The sequence below is a fragment of the Lissotriton helveticus genome, chromosome 1_1, assembly GCF_964261635.1.
Source record: "Lissotriton helveticus chromosome 1_1, aLisHel1.1, whole genome shotgun sequence".
Lineage (NCBI taxonomy): Eukaryota > Metazoa > Chordata > Amphibia > Caudata > Salamandridae > Lissotriton > Lissotriton helveticus.
Genome location: NC_136057.1, coordinates 578,077,809 through 578,094,911, shown reverse-complemented (window position 1 = coordinate 578,094,911; position 17,103 = coordinate 578,077,809). Strand labels below are relative to the sequence as shown.

General features: G+C 43.0%; 1 protein-coding gene across 6 annotated transcripts in view; it reads left to right on the top strand.

Annotated features, from left to right (window-relative positions):
* Window positions 1–17,103, top strand: part of ABCC9 (ATP binding cassette subfamily C member 9) — a 1,243,587-nt gene that overhangs the window by 1,049,863 nt on the left and 176,621 nt on the right. For all 6 annotated transcript variants that reach the window (XM_078674078.1, XM_078674076.1, XM_078674073.1 and 3 more), the window contains one exon: window positions 12,823–12,953. In XM_078674078.1, the coding sequence (XP_078530204.1) occupies window positions 12,823–12,953 (131 nt within the window). The remainder of the gene's footprint in view (window positions 1–12,822; window positions 12,954–17,103) is intronic.

Here is a 17,103-nt window from a genome sequence, read left to right as displayed (position 1 = left end):
ATTGGCCCAGGGAATGGGAACCACGTGGCATTCTCCCCTCCTTTTAGTTGTTGCCGTGCTTGAGCGTCGGAGTCTCATGTGCCAAAATTGGCCGGGAGAGGGGGGCTGTATTCCCCCTTTAATTTAACGTCAGATCCCAGGGGATTGAGGCTGAAACTGGCCAAGGAAGAGGGGTCATGAGCCTCCTCCCCCCTAATATTGATGCTTGACCTTTGTGGATTTGGTCCTCGGAGGTTGGGTTCTCCGGGGCCAAATTCAGCCCGGAAGGGGGGGCCAAGTGCCCAACCCTCTGAAAATTGCACCGAGACCTGGGGGATGGTGTCCATGGGGCCAAAATTGTCCCAGGGAGAGGGGCCATGCAAGGATGCCCCCCCCCCCCCCACAATCCCCTGGATTTTGATTGGGCTGTCAGCTGTAAAAGTACTCCTCACTTCATCCTTTTAACACCTGACTTCTCTTTTGCGGTTCCACCAGCACTGAAGAAGGGCTCCGAGAATAACAGTTTACTAGTGGTTTATCGCAGTCCGCTATGTCAATCCTTGAGTAAAATGGATTGTCATCATAGTCAGCTCCCTCTCCAACCTTAAGCCACAGCCTGTGGTGTAGACTGCAACAACCCGGTTCCGGGTTTTGCCCAGTACTGGGATGTTGCAAAAAAGTGGCGACAGTGTATGCTCGTGGCTTCCACTCTAATCCTACGTTCTACATGCTATATCTTGCCCACGTGTTGGTTTTACCGACTTTGATACTTGAAACAAAGGGCTAAACCATCCCACATAATTCAAGTTATAAATTCTTTATCGTTAAGAAAGTGAGTGCTCTGCAGGATACTTGAAGAGCTGCTGTGTGACAAGGGTGGGCGTCTCTATGACAGGCAGTCTCCCGAAGGTAAGCGGCCATCATCTGAAGACTGCACTGCCTGCTGGAGCAACTAGGGGTCTCCTTAGTACCTAGAAGCCTGCAGTCATCTCTTATACAGAAGAAAAGTGACCATGAGGACAAGCCAATGATCTTCTAGCATGTAAAACACCCAACAAAAAATAACTGCCAGAGGGAATGAAGCCAGAAGTCGATCCGTGTCATGAGGGGTCTACTGCTTTCCCTGGACAGTTCCCATAGTGAACAACACCAAGACATTGAACTAAAGAGCAGCACTTTGTCATCTGGCATCCATTCCATGTGCTAAGAGCAGTGCTTAATTTGAAATAAAATAAGTGCCACGGTTCTCAGCAGGAGGCCACTGCAGCTTGCACCACCCATTGCCATGAACTTTATTGCGAGGTCGCTAGGGGTAGAAGCTGCTACCCCTAGCTTGCTGTTTGCAACCCCTGCCAGCACCCTTGCCATCCCTGGCTTCAACAGGACACAATCAGAAAGGGCCCACTGATTTAAGTTTGCTTTTTGAAAATAAAATAAATGCAAAGCAGATTGTCTTAAAATGCCTAAAACATTCAATAAAGCCTTGTGAGTTTTGTTCTCTGCCTCTCATTTGTCAGAAGACAGAGCTTGAATATATGCCTGTCCTTGCTTGCAGTTTTGTTGATCTTACATTATAAAAGCAGTCAAATGAGAGAGGTCACAAGTTCTTCCCATGCATTAGAAGATAGTTCTTTTACTTCCTGTCTCTATATGTACCCCAGGCATAAATCTAGATTTGCATTACCCAGCACTCGGAACATTTTCAATTTGGGACTAATAGAGGTAAATGCTTTGAAAGGACCTAAACATTGTACAAGTGGCAGCAATAACATGGCTGTGAGAGCACCTAGCCTGGGGGACTGCGAGGACCAGAATCCTTAGCGGAGACCACCTGGTTCCTCTTCCCCCAGGCGAACCGCCCACGGACACGCCCCCAACGACCTGGTTAAAGATTCGTGACACCCGCTTCGCGGGCGCCACTCACAGGAGCTAAACACTGTTGCTGATCTACTGTTTCTACTTCAGCTGAGCAAGAGAACTCGTTCTACCGTCTGCAGCCTGTGCTGGCTGTCTGAAGCTGACGCTGATTCCTCACTGTGTCGTGGCGCTGCCTCCCCCTGACTCGCTGGTGTGAGCGTGAGCTGCACTCGGCACGCTCTGCCTGTCGCTCCCAGCTGGAGTCAGAGGGGTTGAGGCCAGGGTGCAAACAGCGAGAGCACCTAGCCTGGGGGACTGCGAGGACCAGAATCCTTAGCGGAGACCACCTGGTTCCTCTTCCCCCAGGCGAACCGCCCACGGACACGCCCCCAACGACCTGGTTAAAGATTCGTGACACCCGCTTCGCGGGCGCCACTCACAGGAGCTAAACACTGTTGCTGATCTACTGTTTCTACTTCAGCTGAGCAAGAGAACTCGTTCTACCGTCTGCAGCCTGTGCTGGCTGTCTGAAGCTGACGCTGATTCCTCACTGTGTCGTGGCGCTGCCTCCCCCTGACTCGCTGGTGTGAGCGTGAGCTGCACTCGGCACGCTCTGCCTGTCGCTCCCAGCTGGAGTCAGAGGGGTTGAGGCCAGGGTGCAAACAGCGAGAGCACCTAGCCTGGGGGACTGCGAGGACCAGAATCCTTAGCGGAGACCACCTGGTTCCTCTTCCCCCAGGCGAACCGCCCACGGACACGCCCCCAACGAAACGTATATAGATAACATCTCGCATCCCGCGACGCGGGACGCGCGCGGGACTAAGCGCGGGGATAAGCCCGGGCAAAAGGGCGGGCCGTCTGTGGCCGTCCGGGGACGACCGAGGACGGGACGGGCCACCCCACTAACGCTCACTATAAGAGGAAACTCTTCAACTAAACTTTTGATTCATACGTGTAAAAAACCCTCATTCCTTAACTGATCAACTGAGATAGTGTGATTAAGACAAGCCACAGCATATAATTAATACTATACATTACATCTATAAAATAGATTTCTGTCCCCAAGTATGAGGGCGCTAAAAAAACTACGCTCACGGACAATCTACATGAGGCGAATGGGGACGGACGCAGCTGTAAGAAATTCTGTAGACAAGTCACTAAAACCAGGACAAATATCAAGCACTCCTGCTATAAGTGAATACTTCTCTACCCTCTCCAAGAAAAAGTTTTTTTCCCCAAATTCTAATGATGATCAAAATAAGTTGGTTGAACCTGATCCGTTACATTTTTCTGACCAGAAATCCAACAAACAAGGTCAAATAACAATAGAGAGTAATTTGGCAAATTACTCTCCCTCGGAAGAATGTCAAAAATCTCGTCTGGTTGTGTCTCAAATAACAACTATAACACCTATAAAAAATCAGGACAATGACTTATTTTTCGACGTATCCGCAAATCATAACTCAAAGACTGAAGAAGAAAATAAAGAAATATTGCTAAGTCAAAGACATCCCCAAACCAGTTCGCCAGAAAAATCACCTAACCTTTTTTCTAATCTGACCAATCTATCAGACCCAAATTTTATAAACCCAAATTTTATAAACCTAAACTCTGGAAATACTGTCTCTCCCATATCAAAAGCACTCTTCTCACTGCAAGAAATTCTGGATTCAGTACTAACACATCTTGGACACATTTTAGCTAACTCAGATGATACTTTAGACGTACAAATAGGAATACTTAAATTCCTGGTTGAAGAAAAAAAGAAAAAAGATCTAACTAAAGTCTCATCAAAACAAACTGGAGAAGTCGAATCACAACAAACAGATGAATTTCATAAAAATGGAAGTGCCGCCCCAAAACAACAGGAAGCAAGCACACAAACGAACGACGTACTAATAATCAACAATAAAACTAACGGATCAAAAAACAAAGAAAAATCACCTATCACATATTCACTTAAAAAACTGTTCAAAGAAGAACTGGAAATCAAAGCTGAGAACAATACCAAACACTATCCGATTTTTTCGAATAAAGTATCCGATAACAATCGCGATCAGATTATCGGAAAAAATAAAACTGAGCTAACAGGAGTTACTGCTGAACAGGATTTCAACCAAAGAGAACAGTCTGAAAAAAGTAATACTAGGGAAAAAGTAAGGGGGAAGAAGAAGAGACAACCTATGAGGAGAATACAGAGGAAAAAAGGGAATAGGCTCAAATTCCAAAAATTTAATCCTGTAAATCTGGTGAACATTCCAGTAATTCAAAAAACATCAGTAGAAAAACCCTTAAATCCTGAAGCAGATGAATTTTGTCCTCCGATAGAAAATAGACCTACATCGCAAAATAACATGGTCATAAAAGAATCATATGACAATAATTTCCAATCATGGGAAATAAATCCATCCAAACACATAACTATTGAAGAGCTATTTCCTTCAGATAAGGAGCCGTTTAATCGCGGTAAAATCATTAATCTATTACATGAAATTCCATCCTTGAAATCTCTGACCAGCAATGAAATTGACTTAGTTCTGTTTCCAATAAAAGAAAATAACAAACTAGTACAGGTATCCTTTTATTCACCGGTTTTGCCTGGAATAATAATCAGAGAGAAGGAAATTCTTCACAAAAATGGCTATGATGTAATCTCGGTGGAAGATTTTAAAACCAACAACTCAAATAATGGGATATTAGGACAAACCCACAGAAGAAAAGAAAACAACAGTTCTAATCGGGGAGACCTAGCATCAAGTACTATGAGGAAAGATCTACTTAAAATACAAGTAATTCAAGGAGAGAGGTCAGTCTGGTCTCGGAATTCCACCTTTAGTAACAATGAGAACTCAATAAAATCATGGGCATGGTTATCAGAAACCTTAAACAGCAAAAAATGGTAAATTCACAACAACGCGAAGTTTAGCAAAGGTCTGACGCTATTGTCCTGGAACCTGGCAGGGGAAACTGATATAAAAATGAAACATGCAATAAAAAATTCCCCTGATATCATCGCCCTCCAGGAAACATGGTTAATCAATACCTTTACTCAAAGAGGATACTATGTATACGAAACATTGGCAAAAAGATCAAGAAGGGGACACGCCAAGGGTGGTCTGGCAATATTATTAAAAGAAGATCACTCTTGGTCACAGGAAATAATTAACACAAACACAGACAATCTACAATGTTTAAAAGTATCCCTTAGAACCCATGCTTCAGCCAAACTAGAAAAAATATTACTCTTCAATATTTACGCACCTCCCAGCAGTAATAATAATGATTTGCTGTTTGACCGCCTAATGGAAATTATCACCCATATAATTGATGATCAATCTCACTTGCCATACCTCATAATGGGGGACTTGAATGCTAAAATTTCTAACTGCGAGATAAAGAAATGGGCTCGTCTCCTCAAAGAGGAATCTCTGGAACCATCACTCCCTGAATTCCCAAAAGGAACTAAATCGGATAAGAGGGGACGCGCACTACTAGCTTTTCTCTCTGGCATTAATGGGATTATATTAAATGGTAACATCAATGGTGATATACCAGCAACATACACACGGCAAGGAAATGGATCTCCTTCAACTATTGATTACTTTATATGCGGAACAGAAGGAAAAGAACAAATGAGTCAACTTTCGATAATATTCACTGCAGAAAGTGATCACGCTTTTTTAAACCTTTCAACCCACTGGATTGCACCGTCCTCTTTTTATAACCTGCCATTATTTCTTACAGAAAAAACGGAAGTAAACACAACTAGGCGTCGCATTTACTGGGGGACAGAAAATCTGGAATATCTGCGCCAACTAATTACTGAAACCAATATATTGACCAACATATATTCAGATGACCCTGTAAAGAACTTTGAACATCTAACGAATAATCTCAAACAAGCTCTGCAAAGTAAGCTAGAATACCACAGACCAGCAAAAAGAAAATGGAAAAACAAGAATAAAAACTGGAATCAACCAGTCGTAAAACAAATCAATAGACTGATACGTGCCCAGTATCTGGAATTCTCGTCAGTAAACAAAAAGGAAATCAATAGATTAAAGAATCAAATACGACGAGAAAAAACTAAAGGAAAAAAACTGAAGCAGGACTTTAATTGGACTGAAATTCAGCTAGCAGTTAAACATAATAACCAGCGTAAATATTGGTCACTGATCGCAACAATGACAGGATCCAAAAAAAAGCTGGAGGCTACACCTGTATCAGAAGAAAACTGGGACATATACCTACACGAGCTATACAAACAGAATCAATATATTAAAAATGAAGAAGTGGGAGGAGAAAACGTGGAAACTAAAGATATTAAGATCAATAAAACGTCGGCAGTGTCAGTCTCTATGAATATTAGGAAGGCAAGGAGCACAGGTGCATCTGGCCCCGATCAGATACCTGTCAAGGTCTACCAAATTGACCATAAAGAGTGGGGAACGGTGCTCTCGCCGCTATTTAACTATGTATTTGACAGTGGTCAAATGCCAAATTCCTGGAAAGGAAGTATCATAATCCCGATCTTCAAAAAAGGAAAAAGAAACACACCGGGAAATTATAGGCAAATTGCCCTCATGGACGCTGCTGGGAAGATTTTTGCAGCAGAAATCCTGGATAGGCTGAAAAATTGGGCTTTTTCATTAGGTCTAATTCCTAAATTTCAGTCCGGATTTCGCCCACACCATTCTGTTACTGACAATGTAGCAATCTTCCAAACTATTTTAGATAAGTACGCAACAGGGAAAAAACAAACTATTTACGCAGCGTTCATTGATTACTCGACAGCCTTCGATCGAGTGGATAGACCGACCCTGTGGTTAAAATTGAGAATAATGGGGATCCCGGAGCAGCTATTACACCTGATAGTGAATCTACACAGTGACACCTGGTGCCGTGTCCAAATGGGAAGTGACAAGGGCCTATCGAAGGTAATACGAACATCAAATGGCCTGAAACAAGGGTGCCTCTTGGCTCCAATTTTATTCTCACTGTATTTAAGTGAACTACCTTCCCAACTGCAGCAAGGGATATGTACTCCTCCTAAGATAGCCACTGAATATATCCATTCCCTGCTGTATGCAGACGACATAGTCATGTTTGACCTAACACCTTTCGGATTACAAAATCTTTTAGATATTTTATATAAGTACTCAAGGAAAAATTACCTAATTCCAAATACGAACAAAACAAAAGTGGTTGCCTTTTCAAAGCAGAAGAAAAGGGTACGGTACGAATGGAAGCTGGGAGGTGAGAAACTAGAACAAGTAAAGGAGTATACATATCTGGGTAGAATTTTCTCACAAAACATGAGTAACATCAATCAAATCAACCACCTGAAAAGAAAAAGTGATCTGCATGCTGGGGCCTTGTCACGCTTATATTCGGCCACTGGACATAGACATTTCTCTGCACTGATTCAAGTCTATCGAGCTAAAATCACACCGGTCCTGTCCTATGCATCGGAATATATTCCTCTAAATCAATGGTCATATATGGATTTAACAGAAGGAAGAATATTGAAAAAACTACTGAAGATTTCAACATCTACCCCAGTACAGGCATTGAGACTGGAATGCACCATCACGAGCGCATATGCTACAGCTATAGCGAGCATCATAAGGTGGGCCCATAATCTTCTTCTTTCAAAAGAAGGTACTTTAAGAAGATTGCTAAAAGTAGAAACATTCGAGAGTAGCTCTACTCATACTACCTTTATTAAAAATATGCGAGAGGCTCTACAGCTTGCAAAAGTCAATGTGGAAATTTTGTCTACGTGGTCACCAGCTCAACTCAAACTTTTTCTAAAAAACTTCACTCCCAAATTGAGCTACGAGATTGATCACTTTCATTGTAATAGTCTATCGTCATATAAATTTTATGTAGCCTCGCAGGAATACAAACAACGTCAGCCTTACCTAGAGTATACTCTTCAACATGGCGCAAGGCGTGCAATCATGATGTTGCGCCTTGGAACACTTCCTGTACAAACCTTCACTTCCTCTTGGAGGCCTGACAGCTCTGCCCTTTGTACCCTTTGTCAAGGAGGCAACCAAAATTTGGAACACTTATTTTTTATATGCCCTAATGCAGAAATTGTAAATGCAAGGTCAACATGTCTTATGCCCATCTACCGGTCCTGCAGGATCACTAGCTCACAAGACTTTTTATCACTATGTAAAAGCCCCCCTAATGAATTCGTTTGTTACAGAATTTTTAAGTTTTTGAAAATCTCATTGAAAATGTATTAATACGGAATGTATAAATGTATATTTGATTTGTGGTCCTCGTAAGAGTACCGTAACAAAAATAAAACTTTACTTACTTACTTACTTACATGGCTGTGACTTTGTCTTTGCCTGTATTAGTGGCTGAAAGCCACAAGCTGTATCTGTGCAGATGCCATTGAGGACAAGCTGTCAGCTTGAGCCAGAGACTTCAAAAGACAAACCACTGGGTCTTGAGCAGGTCAGTCGTTGCTCCCTTCTGCCTTTATTCAGTATGATAGACTGTTAAAGGAAATGCAAGTTGACACATGATGATTTACTTAATTTTTACATACATTAAATAGCAATTGGTGCTCCACAGCTTAGGGTTTAAATGTAAGTATCTATAATTTATTTCGTGTTGGCACGAAGAGTTCTAACATATATATGAAAAGGGAGTTAGCAAATAAAAAATGTAGGGGTGGGTGGATACTCAAAATATTAAGACTAATAGTGTAGTCACATTTTTCTTAAAGTCAGAGCCAAGGAGGACATTCCAGCTGGCAAATAATAAATGTTTTCGTTCAGCTTGGCATTGGATGATTTTTTAAAATATAAAGTATATTTCTAGAAGTACATTTGTGTATCTCTGTACACAGTTTCGCTCCTTTTCTTGCCTATTTTATGAAAACCTTTTTGAATTATCGATGAATATCATATGAAGGGGAATACCGTTAGAGAAGAACCAGTCTATTTCCTACAGTGCAAAGCAACCTGGCTACAATGTTTCTTCTTAAAGCACATAGACATTTCACATTGTTTACATTAATTCAGATGAACATACCATCTATCTTAAGGCCGTTATGCACTATAATAAAAAATCTCTCAAAAAACACATTTAACTTTTCAATCCATGCAATGCCACTGCACCCAATTGATAAATATTTCCAATTTAGATAAATCTGAGTGAGAAAAACGTCATTTCTAGTCCGAGAACCCTATTCTGATAACATTTCTATAACTTTGTGGCACTATAGCTCCATATGCTAAATGTTCGCTGCAGACACCTTGAAACAGGCATGTAGTCATAGCTGCAATTCCCAGAGAAAAGGCACAGGATTGCACGCATCAAAAACTACTTTTATTACTAAATCCAAACAATGATATTGAGTGTACTATACACATGCCAAGTACAAGTATATGTAAAACAAAGGTATCACAATTATTAGAATACTTTGTCTGTACGTCTATGCTACACAACACAGTCACCTCAGGCAATCATCGTCACTACCCCAGGTCAGGGAGGATCTCAAGACCCGGCTCTTCGGCTGAACCATAGCGCCTTGAAGGACCAGTAGCTCTCCCCCACCTGGCTCCTTGAGACCCTTACGGGTGGGTAGTCGTGTTTTACACGCCATTGACTGATTGATTGATTAAACTAAGCACAATGTTGCTAGAATAGACACCCCACTGTCTTCAGCACACAGTCAGTTGTTAGAAGCAGAACCCACAGAATTTGGCATACTTTGTGAACTGAATGGACCTGCCACTTGTGTAAAGACTAGTCTTGAGTAGGAGAGCCTGCACAGATATTCCTATGAAGATGTAATAGGGATTGTGAGACTATTTGTGGGAATATAATGATTTTGCCTGAGCAGGTGTTAGTGCTGTACTGATGGTCGATGATTACCTTGCCTTGGTCAACCACGTTCACACATCTTCATTACCATGGCACCAACTTATTTAATTTATGGTTGGTAACTCGAGTGGAGTTTATTTGCTCTAGTATTTGTTCTGTATATTTAGTTATTCTTGCATATATTGTAGGTGTTTTTGAAGTTAAGTGATGTCACTTACTATATCATGTGTCATAGGTCAAATGACGTGACTTCATGTTATGTCATCAGGTTTAAAGGTAATGTAAGGTTGCTTCCTGTGAAGTCCTGAGGGGAGGGGTCACAGAGTGTGATGTTACTTCCACTACCCCTGGCATTTTGTTGAATCGACGTCCATGCTCATTTCCCCTGCCAGCGCTGCTACTGACGGTACCTATACAAATACCAGCCATCGCACTACTACAAATGTGAGAATTCAGACAATTTCAGGCCCCCAAAGCTATAAGTGGGGCTGGGCAGCAGGTATTAATAACTTTGAATGTGTATTGAATTCATAAATAACTGTTATCATACTTTTCACTGTATGAGACAACAATGCCACCTTGTGGCAGAATGTAATAAATGCTGGTGTTGGCAAGTAAGTGCCAGTTCCAAGCACTGGAAACCAGCAGCTTAAATTAAGCACTGGCTAAGAGACAAGTGCATCACTGCCTGATGATGGCGCTGTCATGCATGAGGAGCTGATTCGCCACTTACGAGAAAGCCCTGGACCATCCTGGAAGTCTGAAAATGTTGAAGACGAGTACCCACTGGAGATCCAGGCTTAGGAAGAGTTGCTGAATAGGCTGCAGGAGACACTTGACCCTTGCTTCATGATCTGAGGCTTGTGGGCAGTTTGTAGCTCTTGATTGAGGAGAGACTGAAGGGGCGCTGCAGTGGGTCGTGTCCCCCACTTCTTCCTGAGCAGGACTTTGCTGTGTGCTGCGTCCTCACCCCCAAGTGCCCAAGGTGAGCTGGCTCCCTGTTCGGAAGCACAGGAACATAAAAGTTTCCAGGAAGTCTCAAGTGGCGCGGTGGTGGGACCATGTCGTGGCAGCCTGAGACCTCCAAAGGGGTGCCTAAGGTGATCACGGGCACCCAAAGCGAATCAAGACTCTGACGCGCAGGGTGCGTGTCTTGGTGCTGCTACAGGTGTTGGAGCGCCTGTGGATTGTGGACATTGTGAAAGAGAGCCGAGATTCGGGTCAAGCAAGGGGTGCGTGTCGCAGTGCAGTCCAGGCACTATTGAAGAGTTAGAAGATAAGAGGGGCCCCTTACTTAACCCGTGGGACTAGGGCACTTAAACAGTGAAATAAAAGAAATCCCGTAGGGTAAACTTTTTCTTAACTGCACTAGATACCATACATCAACAAATCTCACTCACATTCCACTCTACCGATATACTCCCCTTACACACCAGTAGATTGTGCCATATATATCGTAAGGACTCCCACAAAAAGTAAAATTGTACAAAATTATTTATTACACATGACAAAAATTTCATAAAAATACATAGGCCTATCAATCTAATCAATAATAAAAACAACACTGAAGTAGTGAATCAACAACAGTAAATTCTTTAAAAACACACAGTCAAGAGAGTTCTACAATCAGACTGCTATAGTCAGTCTTTTACAGTTGACACATCTACTGCTGCACCGTTGTACTTGCACTGTTAGATAAATTCCATTGTTGTTAATATTCTCACAGTGCTAAGTTAGTAGATTGAGCATATTCATGTGGCGTCGACGCGTTTCGATGGGTCATTAAAACATTTTTTCCATCTTTATCAAGACAAGTTCATATCTCTCTCAAGTTGAAGCAAAATAAATCACAAGTAAACACCTTAGTTACTATCGCAGAATTCCTATTCTTATTCCGCCCGTCTCTTAATCACTTCATTGGTTCTCACAGAAAATGCCATGGCATTTTCTGTGAGAACCAATGAAGTGATTAAGAGACGGGCGGAATAAGAATAGGAATTCTGCGATAGTAACTAAGGTGTTTACTTGCCATGGCAAAGGATACTCATTTTATACAAACTCGTGTGGAGTTTATTTGTGGTGACTTCATTGGGAATGCTGTGGGCGAGGTTGCACATACTGAACACTCGTGCCTTGGGGATAAGCCTGGCTGCTTCTATCAAGCTACTAAGGGGGTGAGCAGGTCTGTCTCGTACGTTGTCCTTTCTTGGCCTAACATGGGAGCCGGGGGGTCCGGGTCACGCACTTGACAACAACAGTGCACACGGGAACGCCGGCTACTAGCAGACCCACTACTACAATTTAAGACCACATCGTGCAGCAGTGGAGTCATATCTGACTCATATGTGCACTGGAATTGAGGGACATGGGTTTGACCTTTCATCCACCACCAATAGGCTGTTTTATTTGTCATTTCAGACTTATAACCTGTAGTGGTAGCATGCAATCTATGAAGATATGGTAAAACACTCCTAAAAAGTAACATCTGGCTACCGGTGGTCATTCCAGGATTATGCTTTTACGCAATTAGACCAGGTCCCCGACCAACTTGGAGAATCTGATTCGTATCATTTGTCTATAGTTACATTCAGTCACCGAGGCAATGCTCCCACACCCAAGATCAATGGCTTCTCCACATATGGTATCCCTCGTCTTCTTCCTCTTTACTAGTTGTAGATGTGGATCTTCTGCAGGAGTGCTTCCCCAATCTGTGTGGTAGTTGAAATCACAAGCAGAGACATGTCTCATGTGGGTTGGACCTTCATTTGTGTTTATTAGTTCCACTGGTGACAGGGTCTAAAGCAATGTAATAGTCGTGGTAAAAAACGTGCATTTCTCATGCCTTCAATTTAGTGGTAAATCTTTACCACAATAGTGGCTGTCTGAACTTGTTAGGACTGAGCTGGATAAATATTAATTGCAGCACAGACCCAGTTTTATTCACATTTTTAATTCTGTCCTTAATTGCTATAGCTTGTCCTACATTTTATTACGCTTTCTCCATTCTCACTCAGATGGGAGTTTCAGGTGCATACTGAAAAAGTTACAAAACAAAGATCATAAGTCCTGCCAAATTTAATGCTTTAATGCTTTAATTATGTGACTTATGAGTGTAAACTTTCGTTTTGATTTCAGACCTTTCACAAGTTCCGGAAGACTGGCCGCAAAATGGTGAAATAAAAATTCATGATTTGTGCGTCCGCTATGAAAGTAACCTGAAGCCAGTCCTTAAGCATGTCAAGGCTTACATTAAACCAGGACAGAAGGTACAGTACACAGTGTTACTCTGCTGCCGCCTTGTTTTGTGATATGTTTATCTGACGAGAGTGTTAAAAGTGGAATAGCAGATAAGTCCAGCCACGATGGTGCAAGCGTGCCTGCGTTGGCACATGGCAGCCAATTGTGTGCCAGCACAGGGAAAAGCACATGGATGCCTCATATTGTTGTAATTATGACACATCCCTGTGCTTTAAAAAAAGATGCACCTAAATGCAGCAAAATGGCTTTGTTGTAAATGAGGCCCCATGTGGTTTTTAACTCACCTGATATATACTCACATTTTCTTTGTTAAGGTATAAGTGGTGAAGGTATGCATGGTAAAGGCACATGTGTGGTAAAGACGCTTTGTAAAGGCAATGAGTGGTAGAGGCATTGTGTTGTAATATCTGTGAGGTAATTGCATGCATGGTAGTGGCATGGGTGGTTCTGTCCTACATCGCTCTGTATGACTAAACAATCATTTTGGTGCCACCATTTCCTGTAAAGAGACATATGATTAGTTACCAAAAGCACCAGGATGGGGAATCTAAAATACATATCTCATATTTTTACTATAAATCAATAATTTGACCATCTATGTTGTAACTTCTGGTGGCCAGGGTCTTTCCTTCGTCCAGTTTATTTCAGAAGTTTTTCTCAAATTTTTGAGTGATTCGTCTGCAATCACACAATGGAGAAATATTTTCAAAGAGTGCTTGAAATTTGTAGTTGTATACAACGGGTAGTGCAGAGTGAAAAGGTTTCCGTGACATTGATTTCCTTATAGGCATCATATATATTAATTGTCTTTATTAACAATAAAGGAAAAAAATAGTTGATAGATACGCACATCATTTCAACAAAAGACAATACTTTGCAATACTATTCCAGTACTCTCAAAACTACTCAGCAAATTCTTTTTTTTTTTTTTTTCAGTTTAAGAAATTTTTATTAGGTTTTAAGAAACACAATACAAAGCCTTATAGTGGAATAAGTAAAAAAAAAAAACATAAACGATATAAAACATAAGGCATATGTGAAATGAAAAGTAAAACAGAGAAAGAGTATAAGAAAAGGAAAGAAAAGAAAAGACTGGAAGGAGAAGAAAGAGAAGAAGGGAGGAGCAGAAAAAGAGGCAAAAAGAGGAAAAAGATAAAAAGGGATCTATGAAAGGAATAAGAAAAGGATATGTAGTGAATGGAAAGATAACGAGGTAATCAATTGGGAGATTTAGATGAAAGATAGGAAGTAAAGGGAAGCCAAAGAAGATCAGATTTAATTTTTAGGGAGACAGAGGGGGATGAAGCGATAGCAATCCTATGTTCGTCACATATGAAATTCCACCAGGAGACAACAGATAATTTGGAGTTATCTTTCCAACAGGATAAAATTACTTTAAAAGCAACAGCAATAAAAAGATCAAGCAGTCTAGCATTAGATGGTACAATATCGATATCAGTTGAAACAGAACCAAGAAACACGTTCAAAAATGACAACGAAGATGAGCAAATAAATATTTGCATGCAAATATTCCAAACAGAATTCCAAAAGGAGAAAACAGAAGAACATTCATATAAAAGATGTTTAAGTGTGCCTTGCACTAAAGAACATGGCCAGCATAACGAAGAAGCTGAAGGTGAAAACCTAGAAATACTAACAGGCGTAATAACAGCTCTATGATAAATAAAAAAGAGTGATTGGGTAATGCGTGCAGCAATAGAAACTTTAAACAATTTGGACCATAAACGATCCCATACAGCAATAGATAAAGAAACAGATAAGTCAGTTTCCCAGACATTCTCAATAGGTGACTTAGATCTATCAATAACATTTGATAACAAAATGTTATAAACAAGGGCAGCTTTAGGTTGTTGTATTGAAAATAAAGGATATAGGGGAGTAGAGGGAGAGAAAGATGGTAAGGTGTCAGGAGCAGAGAGGGTGGACAAGTAAGACTGAATTGCAGCTGTAATATTGGTATATTCTGAGAGACAAGTTGCAGGTAAATGATATAGAATTTGCAAGTCATGAAAAGGGATAAGAGAGTTATTCGAGAAAAATTGATGGAAAAATAAAATATTCTTCTCTTTCCAGTGTTTATAATAAAAAGACTTGCCCTTGTATTTGAGGAATTTGTTATACCATACAATGGATGACAAAAAACATTGAATAAGTGAAAGATCTTTAGAAAAAGTGGCTTGAAGTAGGGTTTGGGAGTACTTAAGAACCGGGTGCTTAGACAGGAAAGAGCAGTTGGACATAAAAACAATATGTTGAAACGAGAAATCCTTTAATAGTGAGCGTTCAAAAGCAATCCACCTGGGTATCGGAGCATCCGCAAAGTCATAGGCTAGAGAAAAGGATTGTTTAATCAGGAAAGCAGAGTGGTAAAGTTTGAAATTGGGAAAACGGACACCCCCTTCATTCTTAGGGCGAATGAGTTTGTGTAAAGCAATGCGAGGATGTCTGTTGTTCCATAGGAATTTAGAGCAAATAGAATTTATACGAGTCAATCAATCAATCAATCAATCATAGGCATTTATACCGCGCACTACTCACCCGGAGGGTCTCAAGGCGCTTTGGGGGGGGGGGGTCCGCTACTGCTCGAACAGCCAGGTCTTGAGCTTCTTCCTGAAGGAGAGGTGGTCTTGGGTCAGGCGTAGGTCGGTCGGGAGGGAGTTCCAAGTCTTGGCAGCCAGGTGGGAGAAGGACTTTCCTCCTGTTGTCGCTCTGCAGATGCTGGGGACGGCTGCGAGGGCATGATTGGTCGAGCGGAGATGGCGTTTGGGAGCGTAGAAGTTGAGGCGGCTGTTGAGGTAGGTCGGGCCTTGGTTGTGTAGGGCTTTGTGTGCGTGGGTGAGGAGCCGGAAGGTGATTCTTTTGTTGATCGGGAGCCAGTGCAGGTCTCTCAGGTGTCTGGAGATGTGGCTTCGTCTGGGGACGTCGAGGATGAGTCTCGCCGAGGCGTTCTGGATCCGCTGGAGTCTCTTCTGGAGCTTGGCGGTGGTTCCGGCGTAGAGGGCGTTGCCGTAGTCCAGTCAGCTGGTGACGAGGGCCTGGGTGACCGTCTTCCTGGTCTCGGTGGGGATCCACCGGAAGATCTTACGTAGCATGCGCAGGATGTTGAAACAGGACGAGGAGGTGGCGTTGACTTGTCTGGTCATGGAGAGGGAGGAGTCCAGGATGAAGCCCAGGTTGCGTGCGTGGTCTGTTGGTTTGGGTGCGTTGCCCAGGGCGGGGGGCCACCAGGAGTCGTCCCAGGCGGAGGGTGAGGAGCCCAGGATGAGGACTTCCGTCTTGTCTGTGTTCAGTTTCAGGCGGCTGGTCGTCATCCACTCGGCCACGTCTTTCATCCCTTCGTGTAGGTTGGCTCTGGCGGTGGCGGGGTCGTTGGTCAGGGAGAGGATCAGCTGGGTGTCATCGGCGTAGGAGATGATGTTCAGGTTGTGTTGGCGTGCGATGGCTGCAAGGGGGCTCATGTAGACGTTGAAGAGGGTGGGGCTGAGCGAGGAGCCTTGGGGAACGCCGCAGATGACTTCCGTGGCTTCTGATCTGAATGGGGGCAGGCGGACTCTCTGTGTCCTTCCGGCGAGGAAGGAGGTGATCCATTCCAGTGCTTTCTCCTCGATTCCGACGTTGCTGAGGCGCTGCACTAGGGTGCGGTGGCAGACAGTGTTGAATGCCGCGGAGAGGTCCAGGAGGATGAGGGCCGCTGTTTCTCCGTTGTCCAGCAGTGTTCGGATGTCGTCGGTGGCAGCGATGAGGGCGGTCTCGGTGCTGTGGTTGGCCCGGAAGCCTGACTGAGATGGGTCGAGGGATCCAGTCGTCTCGAGGAAGGCTTCCAGTTGCTTGTTGACGGTCTTCTCGATGACTTTGGCTGGAAACGGGAGGAGCGAGATGGGGCGGTAGTTCTTGAGTTCGGTGGGGTCCGCCGTTGGTTTCTTTAGTAGAGCGCTGAGTTCGGCGTGCTTCCAGCTCTCAGGGAAGGTGGCGGTGTCGAAGGAGGTGTTGATGATGTCCCACAGGTGGGGTGCGATGACAGCGTCGGCCTTGTTGAAGACGTGGTGAGGGCAGGGGTCGGTTGGAGATCCGGAGTGGATGGAGTTCATCGTGCGGATGGTGTCTTCGAGGTTGATCGTTGTCCAGGCGTTGAGGGTG